This window comes from Odontesthes bonariensis, chromosome 3 (assembly GCF_027942865.1).
Source record: "Odontesthes bonariensis isolate fOdoBon6 chromosome 3, fOdoBon6.hap1, whole genome shotgun sequence".
Taxonomy (NCBI): domain Eukaryota; kingdom Metazoa; phylum Chordata; class Actinopteri; order Atheriniformes; family Atherinopsidae; genus Odontesthes; species Odontesthes bonariensis.
This window is the reverse complement of record NC_134508.1, coordinates 41,704,052-41,727,883: the sequence shown is the minus strand read 5'-3', so window position 1 is coordinate 41,727,883 and position 23,832 is coordinate 41,704,052. Positions and strand designations below refer to the sequence as shown.

The following is a 23,832-nucleotide window of genomic DNA, read 5'->3' as shown; positions in this document are numbered from 1 at the left end:
ATAGCTTGTGAAGTACAGTAATCGTAACAGCTTTTTTTCTTGATGTTGGCCGCATTTTCTGTACTGAGTTATTTTATTTATTTTTTAGAAAGGTTTACAAAAGGGGTTTCAAACTGGACTCCCTCTTCAGATGCCAGATAAGCTTCAGTTTTCTCCTATTTTTTTCTTTAAATTTTGTTTATAATGATGGCAATAACAGTAGCAGCCTCTTTTGTTTCATTTTTTTCTTAATGGTGTAATGTACGCCTCATTTTCAGCACTGACCTTACTTGAAGAAGAAAAACTTAAAGGTTCACAAAGTTTGTATTTTCTGTCTAAACCTGGTCTAAATTTTGCCTGCACTTGGTTGTGTGTAGATTTTAAGTGAATTTGACCTTCAAAGTTTACCAAAATATAAAAAATGTTTACTTTTTACTTATACTTTTCATTACATTACTTAAGTACATCTATTTTTACAGTAATTCTCATACTTAAGTACAAGACGTTTCGGATACTTTAAGACTTTAACTCAAGTAACATTTCAGTCAGTGACTTGGACTTTTACCAAAGTCATATTTTGGAGGGGTACCTATACTTTTACTTGAGTGTGAGATTTCAGTACTTTATACAACACTGCACAGGTGGGATAAAAGTAGTTCATGTAATCAACCTGGGATTTCCATGAAGACCCTGAAAGCGGCACTTGGCCTGCTTGTGGCTACTTGGATCATAACCAGCTACTAGGGCGGGCCTTTCAGTTACTGCTACAGGGATACCAAGATGGAAATTCAGGGGCTTTCTGATGGGCAAAACATCCACTCTCAACATGGCGCCCTACACAGAACGGCTTCATCTCCGCTTCGATCAATGTCAGAGTCGTTAACTCGTTTTGTTTCAACTGAGAATGAAGCTGACCGACAACTGGAGACGCCGGAGTCTGAGAGTGACAACAACAACAACACTAGGCCGAAGATATCGTCCTTTCGCCTGCTGTCGGAAAATGGCAGCGATACCGCACGTTCGCCTGTCAACAAACCACAGACAACCATCAACACCAATTCACCGGAAGACAGATCGGTTCTGGGACGTCATAACGTAAACACGGAGAAAGAAAATGATCTTAACACACTGTTAGGTTCACATGAGTTTTTTAGAGCTGCCTGGATGTACGAAGAGAGCGGGGACTCTGTAATGCAAATGGCGCTGCCTCTGTTTGAAGGGGCAGAGGAACCTATTCCGCAGCGGCAGCTAACGCTGCCTTTCTCCGTTTTACAGCAGCAGCGTGAGCACGGTGCCTTCAAGCAGCATTCTATAGACAACCACAGCACCAGTGCGCCGTGGAGCTTGAACAGGACTGACAAACAAACACAGGAATTGTATGTCGTTTTTAATGTCGTCCAAGATAATGGGACCGCCGATGCGAGCAAACACCGACCGGATGTGTCATCTGACAACGGGGATAAAATTAAAGGTAAAAAAGTAGAGTGCTCTACAGCAAGTCAAAGTGGATCTATGGAGGTTGGAAACAGTAGTAATATTGCTTTCTGTGAAACTAACGACAACCTGAGGTGTCTTAGCACACAAACGGTGAAGAAAACCGATCACGTTTGCAATTTATTAACCGATCATTCTGCCGTGGTTAATGCTAAACACACCGCCTATCACCACACTGTCGAAGACGTTGTTTTGACTAACAAATATGGCGATAAGATTTGTGGGCAGATCTGTACCGAAAACAACCACGGAAAGCTGGGCAGGGAACTGTCGCTGCAGAGCAGAATTGACGAGAGCACTACATTAATTTCGGAGACTGCGGGTATCGTGGAATCCATGGAAACATCGGACTATATTCCCGACGCAAGGGGCCTGCAGGACAGTGCAAACCCGGTTGTCGCATCCACAATTCCCCCTGCTAGTGAAACCTTTTCCGGAACCATCACAATAAACAACCAAAGCATCATAGTGACTATTGAAAATGGGATACTGACTCTCGCTGCCTCACCAGAGGGAAATGTACATAAGGAGGATGACATGGTCAGCTTAAAGGAGCATCTAGGCATGAAAGACCATGAGGATATTGTTCTTCTAAACTATGACAGTGGTACTAAATCCATCGGGAAGATAAGCACTCTTGCAGTAGTCAGCCCCGGCCAGCAGGAGGAGCCTAGACCTGGTTTGTCTGTGAGTGACTCTGAACTAGCTTTGGTGGATGATTGCTCATTGTCAGAATTGGGTACTTCACTAGATTCTTCTCCCATTGTCAAGCAGGAGGCAGGGGCACTGTGTGCTGTGACAGAAGCCGATCTAGTCTCACCATCACCCAAAGCTGCTGTGGCAGACTGTGACAATGAGGATTTAAACTCCGTACCACTAATCAGGTCAAAGAAAGACATTGTGACAACTTTTGCCTGCCCAGAACCAGACTGCTCCTGTACGTTTGACTCTCGTCAGAAACTCAAGGTTCACCTCCTGAACCATGCAGAGGACCCACGCCCATTTCAGTGCAGTGTGGAGGGATGTGGCTGGGCCTTTGCCACCTCTTATAAGCTGAAAAGGCATCTTCAGTCCCATGACAAGCAGAGGCCTCATACCTGCCAGTTTGAAGGCTGTGGGCGGCGCTTTACCACTGTCTACAACCTTAAGGCTCATGTCAAAGTTCATGAACAGGATAATACCTTCATCTGCGAGATCTGCAGTGAGAGATTTCGCAGCGCTTCAAGACTTACCAATCATCAAAGGGTCCATTTTGAGCCACAAAGGCCCCACAAGTGTGAATTTCCAGGTAACACAAACCATTTTTTTTATTTTTCTTTCCCAGGATTGATTGTTATTTTGTTATTGTGTATTTACACATGTAGTACATCTGCTGATGGTCTGATATTTTACAATCCCCTAATTTGTGTTTAATATGAAGCAAATTTCCTCAAGTTCTGGCATTTTTAAAATTTCACAAAGCACTTATTAAGGTGATGCCAGGAGATTGCACACACCAGAATTGTTAACATGCTGCGTTAGAGAGATGCTTCATGGGAAAGAATGTAGAAAAATACATATCTGGTCTAATGTTTTCTTCCCACATATTGCCTGCTCTGTCCTGCACAGGCTGTGAGAAAACTTTCATCACCTTCAGTGCCCTGTTCTCCCACAATCGAACTCACTTCAGAGAAACGGGCCACTTCACATGTACTTACCCGGGCTGCGACAAGACATACGACAAGGCTTGTCGCCTCAAAATACACATGCGAAGTCACACTGGTAAGCTGATAATATTTCTGAGTGTTAGTGATATTGAAATAACTTCCCATCAGTGGCTCTATTGCCGTTCATTCCAGCGTAAAGCTGCTGGATCAATCAATAGAGACTCCAAGTATACCTCTCCCAACTTTATAAAACTCTGCCTCGAAGCTTTGTTAAATTCCTATGACGCGCAGGGATCATTGTTCCACACTGACTGTTTTTGAGGAAGCACACCACTAGAGCGTGTTACACATAGACATATAAAGAAAAAAGTTTAAATAAAAATCTTTATTTGTCTATGGGCTTTGAGTGTAGTTGACGCTGCTTCTGCATCTTTGCGCATTTTCTGGCTATCTTCATACTTTGGTTTTTCCTTGTGTTTGAGGTGGTGTTACCTTCCCTTGTAGGCACTATTTGTTTGCAAAACTTGCACGTTGTGAATTGCTACTCCGCATCAGACTTTTTAAACCCAAACCAGTTCCAGATAATGGAGCTGGAGTTTCGTTTAGAAACAACCTCCTCGTCGCCCGGCGTATCTGCTCCGCTTTTAGTGTGGGATAACATTTTCTTCCCGTGGGGAATGTTTTTGACGATATATTGTAAACGATGACTTATCGCACATTGCTACTTGTGATACATGTTATTGTCCTCTGAACAAGTAAATACTTCCAGTGTTCTTTTTGTAGGTGAGAGACCATTTGTCTGTGACTCGGAGGGTTGTGGCTGGTCCTTTACCAGCATGTCAAAGTTGCTCCGACATAAAAGGTAACTTTTATTACTAAAACTGTTTTCTAGTCAGTGTATGAATTATAAATGGCCCACATTTAATAGTGCCTTTTTAACCATGTTGAGGTTCTACATGTGTTTTTCATTCACCAATTTACACAACCATAAAAGTCTTATGATTAGATATATGGAGTGGACAGAGCAACAGTAATGGTGTGATGCAAGTTATTCAAAGTAAAATTCTTTGTTATCATGCAATGTTCTGAACTTGCTGTTTTTGATGAATGAGTTTTTTCGTTTGTGTGTGTCTGTTTCACAGGAAACATGACGACGACCGTCGCTTTGTCTGCACAGAGGAGGGTTGTGGGAAGTCCTTCACAAGGGCTGAGCACCTCAAAGGCCACAGCATCACCCATTTGGGCACAAAGCCCTTTCAGTGCCATGCAGAAGGTAAACAAAAAATTTTAAAAAATGGGCATGAGCATGTAGTAGCACTTGCGCAGTAAGTTACTTAGCAGTAACGGTTTTCTCAAAGAAGGTGGACAATTTTTTTTAGATGATATTTTTAGAGATGCTTCTTATTTATTTGTTTATTTTTTTCCTTTGCACACCTTCTATTTTCCAGTATTGTTGTGGTTTACATCAAATACTTAATGAATTTGCCTGATAGGTGATTGCTTAAGTGATGTTTGTGTCATTACGCTCCTCAGGCTGTAATGCCAAATTTTCAGCACGTAGCAGCTTATACATACACTCCAAAAAGCATAAGCAGGATGCCAGCACCCTGAGGACCCGTTGTCCTGTGGCCAACTGCTCCAAGCACTTCTCCTCCCGCAGCAGCCTTAAGAGCCACATGCTCAAACACCACCACCTCAGTCCAGGTTAGTAACAAACAATGTTGCCTCTTGACCCAGAAATAATAAATTGTATCTTTTAAAATTAGGCCTAATGTATTTGTTGGGCTTTTGTTAAGTACTACTTTTACACAGCATAACAGATTGAGACACATTCATGTATGACCCACTTTTGTCGTGGTGCAGTGAAGTTTGTGACACGTAAGTACAAAAAAGATCGATCTCCAAAATATCATATTCCAAGTAAACAGCAAATTTTATGATTGTATTTATAAGGTTTTACTCCTGCTATTAAAGACTATTCTAGCGTCCCCAGTGTCGCCCGGCTTGAAATTTCCACACAGTTGTACTTATGTTGGATGACAACAGTTGGTTTCAGCTCTTTCAAGTAAAACTCTTCCTCTCCTCTCTCACAGATGCTCTTAGCCAGATGGAGACCACACCCTCCCTGACCCCCAGCAGCGAGCTCATCAGCTCCGCCCCGACGACGGTTGCAGGGCCTGGTATTGCCGGGGCTGACCAGCTGACTAACTTGGACCTCAGCTCCCTGTTCTCTGCTGTGCCTGGAGGCACTGCACCCACTGCTGGCATAGGAGTGCAAATTCCTGTGGCTGGAAGCAGCTCCAATGGCCCCTTTGCAATGGACCTCTCTCTGGTCAGCTCAGGCATTCTGACCATTGACCCTTCCTCAGTTGGCACTACACTGGTTACCAGCAATAGCGCCACATTGGCCAAGGCTTTGGACCCACTTATCATGACAACCAGCACTGACATGGCCCCTCAACGTGGTCTGGAGGGAACAGTGGGTGATGTTCTGCCCCCACAAGGTACCCTCAACCTCGATGATGTGCAGACAGTTACCCCTGAGGCCCTAGGAACACTCACAGCTGGTGCTTTCGTGGATCCCACTCTGCAGCACCCACTTAGTTCCTCCAGTGTCATGAGTGTTGAGCCTTCAGCTTCCTTGGCTGCTGCCCCTGTTGCTGAGCTGCTGGCCTCACCATCTAAGGGGGTTGAGGTGGGTGGCCAAAGAGGTGCAGGGCCTTTACTGGGCTGTGTGGAGGTGCTGGGCCCTCAAGAGGGGGGAAAAGTCCTCACACAGTTTGTTTTTCCCAGCCATAGCAACAGCTTCAGCCCACAGAAAGAACCGGAACTCAGCGCTGTATCACCCAGCAGCTTCTTGGTATGCAGCCACACAGTTAGTTCTTTATCATATTTAAAATTTCAGATGAAATACGCAAGTTAAACAGTTTGGAGGGGAATGCAGGATTCCTTTCGTTGTCATTAGCATTAGACCCCTCTGGGGGTTAAAGAGGCTGCCAGCTAGGGCACCCCCTGACTTATGGTTCAATATGGCAGTCATTAGCCGCATTCGCAGTTCCTATAACCTTTTAAGGAACGGGGCCGTCTTCTCCCTCATTCGCACATACAGGAACTTGTGACCATCGCCCTCAGTTCCTATAACCCTTTCAGCTCCTTCTCCGAGGCTGGGTCTTTTCTGGGATCTATAGGAACACATCTGACGGAGGTGTTTGGTGGTCGGTAGCTACGCCCCTTGTCATGTTGTCACGGCTGAAATGTTTACTCATACGACACGGACACAACCGGCGCGTGTTTAATAAGTTAAACTTACACGTGGTCTCCTTTGTCTGTGGCGCTCTGCTCTCCTTTCTTCATGAAACCAAGAAGTATCGCCTGCGCTCCATCCTTCGTCACCTGACTCTCTGTGAGCTCTTCCAGCCTCGATATTAGACGCCTGATGTGATCGTCCATGATTATTATCACCATCATGCAGACCATGAACACGGTGGCCTCCCCGCTCTCCATGTTAGCTTCTTGGCGGTGTTTTTTTCTTCTCTCCTTACTTTTACCGGGTTTTGTTTTGTTTTGTTGTTGAATTTGGCGCTAAAATAACACGTCACAGACGCAGACGGCTGCGCACGGCGCATCAGTCCCGACCTGGTCCCGACTCATGTGCGAATGCAGACTGAAACAGTTCCGCTGGGGAAGGACAGTTATCAGAACGAAATTCTAGGAGGACCGTTCTTAGAACTGCTCTGTCCGAATGCGGCTAATATTTGCGAGTAGACGTATTCATATGGGTTTTTAAAAAGTTAATTTATCAGATAATAAGATATTTGTTCAGATGGTATTTTTTGTGAGTGCTACCAAAGTCCCTAAAAACATGTTTGACATTTAAATCTTAGTTGTTTCCTATTAAATTTGAATCCGTTTCTGGATATTAATTCAGATCAGTCAATTTAAGAAATCCCCTTTCTATAATAATCTGACCAGCACTCTTTCCATGTTTTTCTAATGTTCATTTGAGCTCACACTGCTGATGATTAAATTAACATCCAGCATTTATGTACTGCATGTCATAAATGAAATGAGCCTCAAGTCCCAAAAGAAAGCCAAGGTACACTTTTTGGGTGAAAGAAAGAGTCTTTCTGTGTTTTCTGTTCACTTCTGTGTCCCACATATCGGGTACTATGGAGGATCTGCATTTAGGGTGAAAATTAGGGATGTCCCGATCAGGTTTTTTTCCTCCAAGACATTTGATTTTGAGTATATGCCGATACCGAGTCCCGATCCGATACTTCTACAGTACATTAAAAAAATGAAAAACGGCGAAGAAACAGATCCAGGATGTCCCTAACTTTTTATTTTATTCACTCATTTTATCAATTAACACATATAAACAGAGCACTTCTGTGAGGTAGCTTGAACAAAAAAAGTAATCAAGTAATAAACAAATTCTTCACATTGCAGTTTAGTGCAACAATGTCTAATATAAAAACGAGCTGCAGCTAAACTTGAAACTACTCCTAATTCTTCCTCTCCTCCTCTGGCTTCACAGAAGGAAATGTACATTTTTCTTGATGAAAACCAACATCTCGACCTTGTCAGGTTTGAGCCTGTTCCTGTTCTCATCAAGGATGTTAGCGATGTCCTCGCCACCTCTTTAAATCCCAAGTTTGCATATTTTACAGTTTGCAATCGCAACGTTTTTGTCCTCCACTTTAAAATACCTCCACACCGCAGACATTCGGCCCCCAGCAGAACAAGGTGCTGCCGTGTTCTGCTTCGCTTTACGGCAGCAAAGTGACGTCATGCCGCTGCGTTGCTGTGAGTAGTTGAGACCAAAAATTCGGGGAGTTATGATTATTGTAGTTGGGGATATACATCTTCCTCAGTCGAAATAACTGTAATGTGGGGGCATTGGAGACCCATCCAAGATGGCAGCCGCGCTGATACGTCAGTTCCAATAGGCAGCGTATATTATGTCTATGGTTGAGACAGTCTGACTCTGTACCACCACATAACAGTAAATACTAAGCTGCTATTTTTTTCCCATTTGTTTTGAAATATTCTAGTTCTGATAAAAAAAGATATAAATAAAATTAATGAGAATAAATATACATATTAGATAGGCTATATATCCGATCCCTGATCGGGATGTAACGTCTGATTTCGATCAAGTCTGAAACCACGTGATCGGCTCCGATTTCCGATCACGTGATCGGATCGGGACATCCCTAGTGAAAATACTATTCAAAATCACAGAAGAATGATTCTATTTTTCAAAATGTTTGTATTCCACATCTCAAAGATGCTTGAATAACAATTTTTGGCACAAATGTTACCTCCTGTCTCTAAGGTGTCATTCACATTCTTCTGTGATGGTAAAATAGATATTGAGCTTTTGGCTTGTTGGTCAGTCAAGAGATTTTTCGATATTTGCTTACATTGTATTGATGAATGGGTAATTTAAATTGTATCAGTAGATCAACTGGGGGGGGGAGAGAAGTAATTGTAACCTTAATGTTCACCCATTTTGTTCATTAGGAGAGTGGAGGCTCAGCCAGGACTGACTACAGAGCCATCCAACTGGCCAAGAAGAAAAAGCAAAAAGGCTCTTTAGCCACACCAGGTAATAAATGTGTATTAACTCTTCGTCCATTTAACGCTTCAATTTGATGCTTTCACTCAGCCTCCACAAAGACTACAGACTAAAGTGACCATTTGAATAATAATGGATTACTCTTTCTGCTATCCAGGGACTTCAGGCTCATGCCAGAGAAAATCTAAAGGGTTGAAAGTTGCTACAACACTGGTGCCACTCGCTTCCTCTAGTGCTCGTTATAGTGATGGAGCTGTAGCTGCCAATGGGGGCCTCACTCTACGTGACCCTGTCACTGGGGCTCAATATGTCCAGATCCAGCTGCTGCAGGTGAGATTTGTAAACACCAGGCTACCGTACACCATTGTTTTTAAATGACCTCTGCTTAAGGCATAAAAGCTGTGATAAATAACTAAAAAGCATTGGGACATCCACAGACTGGAAGCTCATTAATGTGATGTTTCACAAAGTTTGCACAGGGTCGGGGGGGTGTTCACCAATGTACCTCACTGCCTATTCAACACACACTCTCATCAGGTTAACCTTTGAGACTCTAGAAGTTGGGACAGTACTTGATGTCTCCTGTCCTTTTATTTGTGACAATTAAAAGAATAATCAGCTCAAGGCTTTTCAATCATTCTGTTGTTTCTTTGTTTTGATGTAGAATAACCTTTTACAAGCAGTATCGTAACCACTCTGCGATTTTATCTACAGCTATTACTACTACTGGTACTGAACGCTCGTACAGTATTACTGCAATCACTTACCACTGCAACCATACGCCAATACTGAAACTGAGGGTACCTGTGTGAGCAACCACATGGTTTGACTTGCATGTTCATCCTTTTCGCTTTGTTTCTCTTGTTCCTCACTCATTTTGCTGAGTACGTTTTGTAAACAAAACATTGAAGAGCCTGGGAAACTGCGTAAAAACTATCTGTCAGACTTCTGTTGCAGATTTCTCATGGAAAATGACTCATGTTCTGGTATTTTTTTTTTGTGTGGCGCAAAAGTGGAGCAAGACGTGATTTAATTTTCCCCATTCATCATCCAACAGTGACACTGCAATGTGTAAATGTGCAATAGTTAACATTGATGAATTTATATACAGTACCAGCAAACGTTTGGACACACTTTACATGCATTTTTAATGAGTGGATGTGTCCAAACGTTTGACTGGTGGTGTGTTGTAATGTCTAATGACAACTGTGCAGTTATTTTAGGATCAAGTCTGGAATTAAGAGTCAAATTGCCAGAAACTTTTGTTCAGTTCCTCCATCTCACTTTGTAATGCAGTACAGAATGCATTCAATAACAGTATAACATGTTGTTTAAGGAAATGCTGATCATAATGTGTGTGTACATTCAGGATGATCCAACCAATGATGGTGACCTGGCCTTTCAGCTGAGCTCTCAGCCTTCCAGCTCTCACTCTCAGCTCACTGTAGACTTACCTGTCAACATTTTACAGGTGACTTAATTCCTCATTTATCAGTTCTGTTTGTTTGTTTCTGTTGATTCTCCTCCACCATGTTGCATAATACATATACTTGTATTGTTTCCTAAAGTCACCTAAATATAGTCTACCCCAAAAGTATTAGTACTTTGTATTGTATGAAAGCAGGTGCTCACAGTAAAATAGCTATGCATTGAACTTAAAACCTAGAACTTTCCAGTGAATAAACCAAGTGATTTGGCTAAAAAAAGAGGGGATATTAGTCCACATTGCTCCTTTTTCCTTCTTTTGCTTTCCTAGTTTTCAGAGAATACCACAGGCATCTTGAAGGGTTTCAAATTAGGTTTTTTATTTTGGGCTCTCCAGATTCTGCTGCGCAGATGTCATACACAGTTGTACATTTAACCTTAAAAACAGAAAATGTCACACTGTAATTCACAAAGACTGAGAAAAGATAACGTCCTGAGACAACAAAAAACACTCAAAAATTTCATGCAGTTACATTTTTGGTAATCATATCTTTGTTGGACTTTCTCCTCTTCTCTCTCATGACTTTTGAACTCCTGAGCTTCATTTGTTGAATTTTAAGGGGATAACAATGACAAAAATCAAATGAATCAAATGAAAATGGAAGCAACGCCTTGTCAATAGCATATTTGCTTATAAATGACATTTTAGTTTGACAATTTAGAGTTGGTGAACAAATGACACTCCATGGTTATACCTAAAGTAATTGAAACGATGTGAGCAGTATTTGTCTAACTTGTATGTGAAGGCCGAGGAGAACCATCACTTGTGACATGGATACAGAGCTAGAGAATGTTTCTCTGTAATCGTTTTTCTATGTTATAGAGCAGAGTTGGTTTTGTTTTTTCTTCAGGAACCCACAGTGATGACCGAAGACGACAACGGTTCTGACAACTCCCAGTTCACAGGAAGCACAATTAACCTCCAGGACTTGGAGTGACCCCCTCCCCTCCGAGAACCCCCCCCCCCCCCACAAAAACAGGCACTGTAGCCCGTTTACATTTACCAACATGGATATACCCTGAGATGGTCCCATTTTTTACTCATCTTTGCCCAGGACCTTGCTGGCCTTTTTGGATGTGTTTAATGTAGTTTGTTGATGGAGTGGACATGGTTCAACAGATAATGCACCTTGAGATAAGGATTCCAAGTTCCGTGGAATATTGTGTTTATACGTAAAGTCCTGTTCACACCAAAATCAAAGCATTTGATGAGCAGGTCATGTCAGAGACATCAGAGGTTTCTTGATCCTGTGTGTCATGTGTTTGTCAACAATAATGGTGTCTACTCCACTGTGCCACATTGCTACTTGTGCACACACAGTGTGCTGTCTACGTTCCAGTTGCCTTACAAACATCTCATGCTGTGCACACCTTCACTTGCAGGTTATTTGTTTTTATTTTGACTTGTGTTTTATTACTTTTAGATTTATTTTTGGATGCCATCCTAAGTCCATGTTGAAAACATGCCTGTTCATGTGTTTGTATACAGTATGACAAGAGTTACTACCTTCTTGTAATAATTTTGACATTTTATTTATTATTAGCTGTGGGTTTACAGAATGGCAGAGCCAAACACAGATGAATTAAAGAATCAAAGCACAATCAAACAGTGTTGTGAGAGGCCTTAATTTCATTTTGAAATTAAAACAGATTTTTTAAAATTATTTATGTGTGAAAGACTTGTTAACTTCATTGTTAAAAGAGAAAATGTACTTAAAACGAATCGGCATACACAAAAATGACCTGAAGAAATGACCAAAGCTGGAAGAAGCAAGACTAAACATGCTTAACAATGCTACAGCTACACTGCTTGCACCAACAGAGATGGTGAAATTGGTGTAAAATGAAGATAATTACCTCAGATTTCTCACTCAAACACCATGAACTGATGATTTTCACATAACTGGGATTGTAAAAAGAGAACATATTCCCTGTAATTCTGTTGAGTTGATTGAAAAAAAAGAAAAAAATTTATGATAAAATGACCGTAGCAGAGCTGACATTTACTAAAAAAAATACTTGAATGAAAAGTGAAGGACAATAACAAAGTGATGATTGGCAAGTAAAACCACCTTTCATGGAGCCTATCCCATCTAACATCAGCTGAGAGGCATGGTTGCCACCCTGACAGGTTGCCAGTCCATCGCTGGGACACAATGATAAATGTTCCATAGGTAGGGGCTGCCACTGCAAAGGCTAATCGCTTCAAGTTTTAAGCCTTGTTTTAAGTACATTCAGGACCAAGTAGCTGTACGACCTCAGCTCTGTGTGGCTGAATTGTTGAAATGAAGCAGTTCAGAGAGGTAAAGTACCGCTGGAACAATGAGGGACAGGTTTCTGCACCATACACATAAATATGTTCAAAAGAGCAGTACAGAATATGCGATGACATTCTGAAATAGCAAAAATGTGTATGGACTCTGGAAAGCCAAGGCTTTTAATGAAGACATTTTTGACAGTTATTATCAGGGTTCTGACAAAACTTTGAAAATTAAGAAAGTCATACAATTAGAAAGCCTAAATGTCTTGAGTCAGTGAATGCACCAAAGTTGTTAATTACATCAGAACTATCTGGAAATTTCATGTTTTGTAAACATGCTATTACAAATTATTATGCAACACAAATCGCAGATAGTAATCAAGTTTTGGTCTTGTTTTCTCTAAAGTTAGCTACATAACACTAATGAAACTAATGAAAGATTCTTGTGTGGGGATATAAAAATTAAGTTACTTGATAAATCATTAATACTGTACAACTGTACTGTGCAATCCAATTGCTTTGGCAACAGGTTAAAGCTTTTTTCAGTAATCTTTTTTAATTAAACTAAGCATAAAAATCAGAAATCATGTTGAAAAAAAAATATAAATTATAAATTGTTTATTTTGGAATAAACAAGAATTTTTCTACTGTTGTACCAAGTGACTTTTTGCCACAGCTGGGTGCCTAGCCGACTCACAAAAAAGACCCGAGAGCAGACGCAGAACACTGGGAGATTTAGAGTTAGAACAGAGTTGATTTACAGGTGCGTGGAGTTGGGAGCCAGAGGGAGGATCTGGGTATCTGTGGAACTCTGATAGAGGAGGTAGACTGTTAGTGAGGAGACAATAAGGTAATTTGTCCAGACAAAGTTAATCAGTTCTTTGTAGGTCCAGGTGGGAATCCAGAATGGAATGGAACTGGCTGTGGTGCTGTAGTTCTGAGTTGGTGGCAGGGCGAGCAGGCAGGTAGGGGAAACAGGAATACAACAATGAATACTAATTCCTGAGCATGAGAATTCCGAGTGAGGAGAATCGACGACAGAAGAAAAACAAGAAGGAAAGGTAAGTACTACAAAATAATTCTATGGAACGGCGTACTTACCACTGGTGAAGTGAGACGATCTGGCGAAGGCTGGTTGCTCCTGCAGCTCCTTAAGACTGTGTCTTGATGAGGACAAATGAGGAACAGATATGAAGGCAGGAGCAATCCGGACTTCGGCCCGGACTTCCTGGAAACCTGAGGGGTGTTCCACGAAACTGGATTAAGGGAAAGCCTTAAAGAATAGGTAGACTGCAGACGCATCCGAACTGTTTCACATTTTTAATAATAGATAGCCTTCCTGTGGCGTTTCTGTGTCTACAGACAGTTTCGTCGTTGAATGGCTGAGATGTGCTGGGGCCATCAAACTGCAAACGGAGAAACACTGCAGTTATTGAAGTAGGAGATCACAGGGATGCATGAGATGCATAGTATTTCCATCAAAAGAAAATGAAATTGAATACAACTATTCACACATGGGTTAGGGATGTCCTCTGTGGTCTGGGGATCAAGCAGGCAGATGGTGTCTCCCACCACTGACAGATATAGGCACACCATCAGTTATTATAATTGAGAGACTGACAATTTGAAGGAAAGTGATCAATAGCTTCTACATACTGATCCCGCAAACCTTTGGGAATATATCCTGAGGAGGTCCCTCCCTCTATTCCTTCCAACAGTGGCCGCCCTCGATTGTTGGTTAGAGCAAGTTCCTCTGCTGGTGTGAGATTTTTGGGTGGAGGACCTCCACTAGTGGCAGAGGCCTCTTGTCTTTTTTTTTGGTAGCTACAGCGCAACATATTTACAGCTCAACACATTTTTGGACAAACACATTTCTTCAAAGGCTACTTACCACTCTGAAATATGTTCCTGTACTTTACTTTCACCTGCTGCCAGGTACGCTTTTGGCTGTTGAGATTGCTCCTGTTGAGATTTAACAGTGAAGACTTAATATGTGTATATTAGTATGATGATGCGTGTTGATTATTGGGTTATTAATAAACTGAGCAGGGCCAGTATATTTGTGCTGTACATCTCAGAGAGACAATTCAGCATGCTTTATGTAAACAAATTATAAGAAAAAGAGGAGAGCATAAATACATGAGGACAGTGAAATAAACATGTAACAATTGACGATGGTATGGAACTTTCATAACTTACACATTTAGTCTGTCGGCAGTTGTTTGCCATGCCGTTTCCCTCGCTTTGTTGATCACAGCTGTATTAACTGTTCTGGTGATGAGACTTTTAAAATCCTCATACACCTCCATAAGCATTATTTGTTCAGGTGCCGAAAAATAACAGCTATTGACTTGCTCTCCTTTTCTGCCATCTCCGTTTTTCCACCATCCACTCGTCAGGGCTTCCTACGTTCCTCGGGCACTCGCTTAGATGCAGCTGAAATGTCTTAGTGGAATGACTTGAGGCTTAATTAGGAGATGGCGTTAGTTTAAGAGAGGCTTTCCCGATAGAGCCTGGCTTTCTTTAGCTACGTCCGTGGAACACCCCTCTGCTCAGCCCCTCCTGACCCTAACCCACCTAAAGGCCCAGAAACTACAACAACAACACAACCAAGCATGATTGTGACACTTTTACATTCTTCAACATTAAACATCGTAAAGATTTCACTAAGCCTGAATATTTTAAGCCAAAAATTTAAGTTTTAAGACTTCTACTAACTTCACAATTAATTTTCAATTTACAACCAACAGATTGTGCTCAGACCTAAGCTGTCAAGAAAGTGTTGGGGTTAGACCATTTCAGGCACTCCTACAAAATGCTGAGCACCACCCTAAGATGTATAACTCATTGCGAAAAATATGTAACACACAGTGCAGAGATCTGACACTCCTTTTCACTGAGGATGTTTAGCACCTTCGCCAGCAGCCTACAAATACCGAATACAAATTCAGCATTTTGACGTATAATCCATCATCACAAGCCTATGGGGAGCTTTGCAGAGAAACTGCAAAAAAAAAAAAAGGTTAAACTTAAGATGAGGTGGAGAAAAGATGTAATTGAAAGGCGTCGTTGAGGGGGTTACAGCCATGCTACATAAGGATGTTCCAGTCAGTGTCATAATGTTTGAGCAAAATCTGTGCAAACATCTCAGCTGGGTTAAAATTAGAAGTAAAAGGAATAGAAAACTTGCTGTACTGTTCTCGCCAGACTTAGTTGAAACCTCAAAATGACTCATGAGCAGAAGTTTGCCAATTGATGGTTATTATGGGTGCCAATGCCGAAGGCATTAGACACACATCTTACTCCTGTGCCAGACACTTATTATTCTCCCGTTTCCGCCCTAAAGTTAGGCGCGTAACTAGTCTGGCAGCGATGGTCCGACCGACATAAAAAGCACACCGTTGCGTGCGTATCGATCGGAAATGGTGTGCAAAGACTTTTGGCTCTCATTAGTCAAAAGGAATTCCGGCAAAATGGGAAAATGTCGGAAAAATTAGAATGGGAAACCGCATCAAAAGTTTTAAAAAATGGCCATTTTGGGCCTTAACGAGCTTGAAAAAGGCATTTTCAGAGGCCTTATAACTCAGCCATACAGCATAGCACAGACCTCATTCAAAGTTTGTAAGTGACACGAGACTCTCGGCTTTAACTGAATTGAAGGGTTTGGATATATATTACATGGCTTTTACACAACGGCAGTTTACGTTTGAGGGTGCCAAAATATCAGGTCCTGCGTCTCTCGCACCCAAGCCCTCACTCTAAATTTCATTCTTAACGGATTCGTCAAACAAATCTCTCTCATGTCTGAAATATCTGGCCGATCTGGACAAATTTTATCACAAAACGTAGGTATTTTTGTCCTCTTTCACACAATGTCACACTCATTGACCTCTGCCACACAGATTTATCACAAATTGCGTCTGAGCGAAGAGTGGTGTCCCTCCAACTGACGTTCCGTCCATTATAAATGGCTAAAATCCTAAAATCAGTGTTTAAATATGATTTTAAAACTGCCATTACAAACGAGCCCGACTTGGTAGCCCAATGAAAATCACACCGTTAATAATAATAATAATAATAATAAATTTTATTTATAACGCACTTTACATTTACAATAAAATCTCAAAGTGCTACAGTGGGATAAAAGACAGATATTAGGTTCAAAAGCAGGGACAGTAAAATGCAAATAAAATACACAAATAAAAGTAGTGAGTCCTTTAAATGCTAAAACGAAATAAATACAGGACAGAGCATTCAAAGGGAGATCATTAAAAACATTGGGTAAAAAGAAAGGTTTTCAGGCCTGTTTTAAAGTGTTCCACAGTCTCTGGAGCCCTCAGATGTGGAGGGAGAGCGTTCCACAGCCGAGGGGCAGCGCAGGAAAACGCCTGGTCTCCCATGGTGCGGGAGCCAGTTCTGGGAGTGTGAAGAAGGTTGGTGTTGGAGGAACGGAGAGAGCGTGAAGGACAGTGAAGGGTGAGAAGGTCTTTTAAGTAAGATGGAGTATTACCATGCAGGCAGTGGAAGGTGAGCAGAGAGATTTTGTAAGTGATCCGGGCAGAAACAGGAAGCCAGTGAAGAGATTGGAGAACAGGGGTGATATGTTCATGTTTACGCACTCTCATCAGGATCCTGGCAGCACAGTTCTGAACATACTGTAATCTCTGTATGTTCTTGCCAGGAATCCCAACGAGAAGTGCGTTGCAACAGTCAAGTCTGTTGGCTTCTGCCGTCCCTTGGGGCGCTCACGGTACAAAAATGATTCAGATACGACATTTACTTTTCGAGCTGTGACCTTTCTGAACCTAAATAAAAATAAAACTGAGATTCTGGTGTTCGGACAAAGTAATCCCCTGCATGGACATGACAGTGTGATTGGCCCTCTGTCCTCCTACTGCCGTCCTTTTGTTAGGAATCTGGGTGTGATGGTTGACCCTCTGTTTAAATTTGATAAGCACATCAGCGCTGTCATCAAGGCCAGCTTCTTCCAGCTGAGGACTCTTGCAAAGATTAAATTTTATCTTCCTCAGGCTGATTTTGAAAGAGCAATCCACGCATTTATAACATCGCGTTTGGATTATTGTAATTCTTTATAGGGTTGGACCAGGGTTCTCTGCAGCGTCTACAGGGCGTCCAAAACGCTGCAGCCCGCCTGCTGACCAAAACAAAGAGGCGCGAATCCATCACCCCAGTCTTGTGCACCCTTCATTGGCTCCCTGTCGACTTTCGGGTGAAATTTAAGTTTTTATTGATTGTTTTTAAGCGTTTAAACTCCATGGGCCCGTCTTATTTAAGTGAGCTGCTGCAGCCCTACACTCCACTCAGAGCATTGAGGTCAGCTGACCAGCTCCTGTTGGCTGTTCCCAAAGCCAGGCTAAAGACCAGAGGTGATAGAGCCTCTGGTCTTTAGCCTGAGGCTCTATCGCAGAGGGCCAAAATTCAATGGAAAACGAGCCAAAAATGCCAAACAAATTCCCTGTTTTGGAGGCCTCATAACTCAGCCATACGACATCACAGAGACCTCATTCAAACTTTATATGTGAAAGAAGTTTCTCATATTTATAGGTTTCTTCCAGGCATATGCATCAGGATTAAAACTCATGGTCATAAGGACAGAAAAAAAAGGCACTTTTGCCTCAAATGCCAGAAACTGCCCTATTTTGGAGTTGCCATAACTCAGCCATACGACATCGCAGAGACCTTATTCAAAGTTTATATGTGACAGGAGACTCTCTACTTTAACTGAACATTAACTAACTTATCGATTGGGCGGGCAGTAGATTGGCACCCATCAAAATTTCTTCAGAAATGTTCTAGTTATGTTTACCATATTACTGCTATAGTTTGAGTTTTTTATGTTTACTTATCTATTCACATATTTTGTTACAGCTAGAGAAGGCAAATAACCAGGTAAGGACAAAACATTTTTAACAACCAAGCCATTTTTTAAACTTTTTTATCAAACAGACAATAATTTATCTGGTCCCCTCGGTCAGTCTGGACCTCATGAATAATCTAAGTTAAAAAATACTCCAAAATTGTTGTTTAGTTGTATCAGTAGTAAATGTAGAATTAAGAGACAAAGATGAAGAAAAAAATGTCTTCTGTCAACGGCAACATGCAAGCAAAGTGCATTTATTTAGCCAACGTCCAAAATACAGGTCAAACATGCAATGAGACAACTCCAGAGTTGACTGACTAGCTTCCTTGGGGCTTTGCCATTAATTCTCTATGTTATTACTATTCTTTCCCCAGTCTCCACCCTCTCTCCTTATTGTTTTTTGACTGCCCACGACCTTATACACCATTATAAATCAACCTTAAACGTTAACAGTGTATTGTTCCATCCAGCTTGCATATCTTTTTAAAAGGTGCTAGCCTTGCCCACTAGCTTCATGGCTCTTTATTAAGCCCACTATATAGATATATATAGTGGGCTTATATAGTGGGCTATAGAGTGGGCTTAATCAAATCAACTTTTGGTTTTCAACACAAACATATTACAGAGTTGGAAACGTCTCTTTCCCTCCACAGTGACAGTTACTGACTTGTTACTGACTTGTTCTTTAGATGAACTAGAAAATTAATCTTGACAATCAAATGTAAAAATTTCACCAATTCCCGAGTAAATGGAAGGAGCACACCCACTAGCATTTATTACTCTTTTTCAGCAGCATTTTAAGAGTAGGTCCATTCTCCACACCACTTTGTATGGGCAGGGCACACTGATTCAGCAGAATGACTTAAGATGGAGGAAATAACAACGGACCTACAGCTTTTTATTTTTGCATTGCTATTATGATACATACGTTTTACATACGCTTATACATGTCTGTCAGATTCTGTGTTTTCTGCGTTCTAAGTGTTAGCCTGATTGGAGATGCTTAGCTTTCAATCATGGGAAGAAAAAAAAAATTATTTAGCCTGCCTACACTGCCCAACTTTGAATAGACTTTACACTTACATACAAATACAAAAAGGCAAAACTGAAATAATTTTATTTGGTCAACAAAATCTGCGAGATGGATGTGGCTCCCTTAAGTTTTATTGTCATCCTTTTGCAAGGAACCTTGGCGTTATCCTAGAAAGTAACTTTAGGTTTGATAAACAGATATCCTATATAGTCAAGACAAGCTTCTTTCAACTTAGACTGTTGGCAAAAGCGAAAGCTTATCTCCCAGGAAATGTCCTTGAAAGATTAATTCACACTTTTATTACATCACGTTTAGATTATTGTAATTCCTTGTTTGTTGGGCTTGACCAGACAGCATTGAGCCGTTTGCAGGTCATTCAAAATGCTGCTGCCTGCTTGGTGACTGGAAAGAAAAGGCGTGAGCACATTACCCCTGTCCTTGCCTCTTTAGACTGGCTGCCTGTTAATTTTAGGATTCACTTTAAGGTTTTATTAATTGTTTTTAAATGTGTAAATGGTTTGGCACCACCTTATTTATCAGAGCTTCTACAGCTCCACAATTCTGCTAGGGCACTTCGTTCGTCAAACCAGCTGCTCCTGGCGGTACCTAAGTCCAGGCCGAGCCTTCTCAGTAGCGGCTCCTAACCTGTGGAACAGCCTACCTCTCCATGTTAGAGCTGCCCAGTCTGTTGAACATTTTAAAACACTCCTCAAAACACATCTCTTCTCTTTGGCGTTCACTCCCAGCTGAGCTAGGAATCTTGGCTCTCTCGCCTTCTCTTTATCCCTCTTACTCTCTTTTTATTTTTACTTTTAATCTTAATAGTTTCATATTGAATGATTAGTATCCCTTGTGTTTTTTGTTTTTGTAGTGTTTATGATTATTTTATTATGCTTTTGCTTCTGTACAGCACTTTGATCAACTGAGGTTGTTTTAAATGTGCTCAAAAATAAACTATGACGATGATGATGATGACAAATAAGGCTGATATGTAAAAATGTAATAAAGTAATAATATAGTTGCTCTAGATGACATTTCCTTGGTTTCTAGTACTACAGTGAGGAACCTTGAAGTTACTTTTTACCAGAATTTATCATTTGACTCGCATATAAAACAGGTTTCTAGAACTGCCTTCTTTCACCTTTGTAATATTCCCAAAATCAGGAACATCTTGTCTCAGAGTGATGCAGAAAAACTAGTCCATGCATTTGTTACTTCAAGATTGGACTACTGTAATTCTTTATTATTGGGCTGTCCCACATATTCTCTGAAAAGCCTTCAGTTGATCCAAAATGCTGCAGCCAGAGTTCTGACGAGAACTAACAGGAGAGATCATATTTCTCCAGTTTTAGCTTCTCTTCATTGGCTCCCTGTCAAATTCAGAATAGAATTTAAGATTCTTCTCCTTACATATAAAGCTCTTAATGACCGAGCTCCATCATATCTTAAAGATCTCATTGTAAGATATTTTCCTAACAGAGCACTTCGTTCCCAAACTGCAGGTTTACTTGAGGTTCCCAGAGTTTCTAACAGTAGAATGGGAGACAGAGCTCCCCCCCCCCCCCCCCCCCCCCATATACACGTGTACACCCGTATATTACATGGTGATTTCAGGTGAAAGCACATGGCCTAAAGCTCAGATGTCAGATAATATAGAGAAAAATTCACTGACTCATGACCACAAATTACTCCAGTTGCCAACTAGGGAGTTACGACAACACAAAAACTTAACTTAACACTCTCGAGAAATGCAGTTTTTATGACAACATATGAGATAAATCTTTACATTTTTGCGCCAGAATTTTTACGGCATTAAACAAAGTTTGTGTTGACAGTGAGCATGTCATGATTGATTGTGCCTGTATATTACCCCGTGGATACTCACTCTGGCAGAAGCCACCAGACTGTACTATACTTTCTGCACAAGGCAAAATTTTAACAGTATTAGGATAATGCAGACATTTGTTGTCACAGACAACAGAAAGCCAGTGTTATGCAAGTTAACGCTTCTCAAGAACTAGTTTGAATTTCTCAGATTTAGTTTATACAGATTAAAACTGAATTTGTTCATAGGCTACCATTTGAAATTAATTAACACATTTCAGTCCTAAAAGACAAGATGAGATCAAAGGAGGGATGGCTTTAGATTAAATAGTAAGTTTGCAAACTTTGAATGTATTGTGATGGAACAATTAAGCACCATTAATGTCATATTTAAAGTAAAACTACAGAATTTGACGAATTTGCTCAATGGGGGCTGCACGGTGGTGTGGTGGTTAGCACCGTCACGTCACAGCGATAGGGTTCCAGGCTCAACTCCCGGCTGGGGCCTTTCTGTGTGGAGTTTGCATGTTCTCCACGTGTATGCGTGGGTTCTCTATGGGTACTCCGGCTTCCTCCCACCATCCAAAAACATGCATGTTAGCTTACTGTCGTAAGCACCCTGGCTTACTGTCCAGGATGTACCCCGCCTCTTGCCCGATGACCACTGGGATAGGCTCCAGTCCCCCTGCGACCCGACCGATGGATTAAGTGGGTATAGAAAATGGATGGATGCTCATTGTCTCCCCCTACAGTAGGAAGCAACAACACTGTCAAAAATACAAATGTTTGAGCCCTGGAAATGTGCAGCTAACACATAAATATGTTGTTTTGTTGGAGAAGACACAGAAGCCCACAGAAATGTCAAGTGACTTTGAAGCAAAATGGTGTGGTGCAGGGCTGAAAACTAAAGTCAATAACTGCGATATCATGCCCTCCGGTCGCTCTAGGGCAGTTTCAGGCCCAGGAATGTGTGTAATAAAAGTCATTGTACTTCTAAACGAGTCCGAAGTACATGTTTATAGTTCACAAATTTCTTTAGAACTGCTTTAATTTGACAGAAGCAGAATTTGTGATTTGTGTGATGAGAATTAAATGATGACTGGGACATCTAAAGGCAGTTATTGTATTTAAACCTGCAAAATTGACTGTCAGAGCCCAGACGCACTCTTAAATTCCATAAAGTAGTGTATTCACCAAAAGTTAGGGGCCCATGTTCCAGTACTTCATAGCGCTGTACCATACTATCATATAAAGATAATTCACAGAAGATTAAAAAAAGAGAGCAATGTATATGAATAAATTAATTTTAGGACTGTGAACCTATTTCATAATATCATGTGAGGAACTAATGAAGTTTCAGTCTGTATGAAATTAACTTTGAACTTGCTCTGGTGAAGTGTGACAGGTATATCTGAGTAAAGCTGTGGGGAATGCAAATGTGACCAATGAATACCTTCATTAATGTTACATAACTCATGTCTGAAAATGCATAAACACAGCTAGTTAAATGTACTATATATGTTGCAGATTCAGCCATGCCCCTTTCGTCCAATACTATTTTAAACCACAAGATGGAGTCAAAGTTAAAGCATTACCCTGATTTCATGTAACATCACTTTCAATCTTGTCTTTGTAAGCAGTAGCAGCATGCTGAGAAGATTTTTTTAAACTGCCAGTGTAAGATGTACAAATTCAATTAAATTCAACTCATATAGCACCAAATCTTATATAGCAACTTATATAGCACCAAATCACAACAAATGTCATCTCAAGTCACTTTGATGATACAGTTCAATTCAAGCCAATTAGAGTCCAATTAATTAAATTCAAAATTAGTCCAATTCATACGTACCAGTCCCATTAAAAAAACAATTTCCTAGCTAAGACAGATTGCACCGAAACTTCTCTTCCGTCCAATCTCCCGTCCTGAGCATGCATGAGGCGACTGTGGAGAGAAACAACTTCCTTTTAACAGGAAGAAACCTCTGGCAGAACCAGAACCAGACTCAGGAAGGGTGACCTTCTGCCTCGACCAGCTGGGGTCTGCAAGTATGCCAGACTTGGCCATTCAACTACAGACTCACTTTGTCCACCGCAGAGACTGCACAAATGCCTCGGTGAGAAAAAGGTAGCGATGTGTGTGTTTCCATTAACAACAGCTGGTGTATGGAAGTTCTGGTGGTAGAGAAACGTTGTGTGGACGAGTGCTGACAGGGAAGTGCAAACCTTTTTATTTATAGATTGAGTTCAGGGCAGTGCTTGTGCTAGCTGTTTATAACCAGCCACGGGTCGATCAGACCACAGCAATAGGACGACTGCAAGACATCATCAATAGACACGAGACCGCATAACTGGATACCATGCTTGTTGCTGCTGTGTATGTTAACCTATGCAACCCCAGGACTGACCCTCAAAGTTCCATCAACACTTTCCGATGATGGACCACATCAACCCAATCCAATCTAGCTTTATTTAAAGAGTACTTAACATTACCACAAGGACTAAAGTCCTGCACAGAAAACTTACTTTAAAACACATGTAACCAGCACACACAAATGCAGCGAAGTCCACAGACCAGAAGCCGTTTGTAAATCAAGTTATATTTGTGTGTGCATCAGAAATACATTTGTGAATCGTCCTGTGCATTTG

The 23,832-nt window shown here is 41.2% G+C and overlaps 1 protein-coding gene across 2 annotated transcripts; it reads left to right on the top strand.

Moving 5' to 3' along the window:
- Positions 1-715: 715 nt before the first annotated feature.
- LOC142377588 (zinc finger protein ZXDC) lies at positions 716-11,849 on the top strand. 2 transcript variants are annotated; one of them, XM_075461842.1, is made up of 10 exons: positions 716-2,761; positions 3,082-3,234; positions 3,903-3,981; positions 4,262-4,392; positions 4,653-4,823; positions 5,213-5,814; positions 8,646-8,730; positions 8,858-9,030; positions 10,070-10,171; positions 11,037-11,849. In XM_075461842.1, exons 1-10 carry the CDS (start codon positions 760-762, stop codon positions 11,121-11,123), a joined length of 3,585 nt encoding a protein of 1,194 aa, XP_075317957.1. In that variant the 5' UTR covers positions 716-759; the 3' UTR covers positions 11,124-11,849. The 2 variants fall into 2 exon arrangements, with proteins under 2 accessions (XP_075317957.1, XP_075317956.1); XM_075461841.1 differs by having other exon boundaries at positions 5,213-5,979.
- The last annotated feature ends 11,983 nt before the right edge of the window (positions 11,850-23,832 follow it).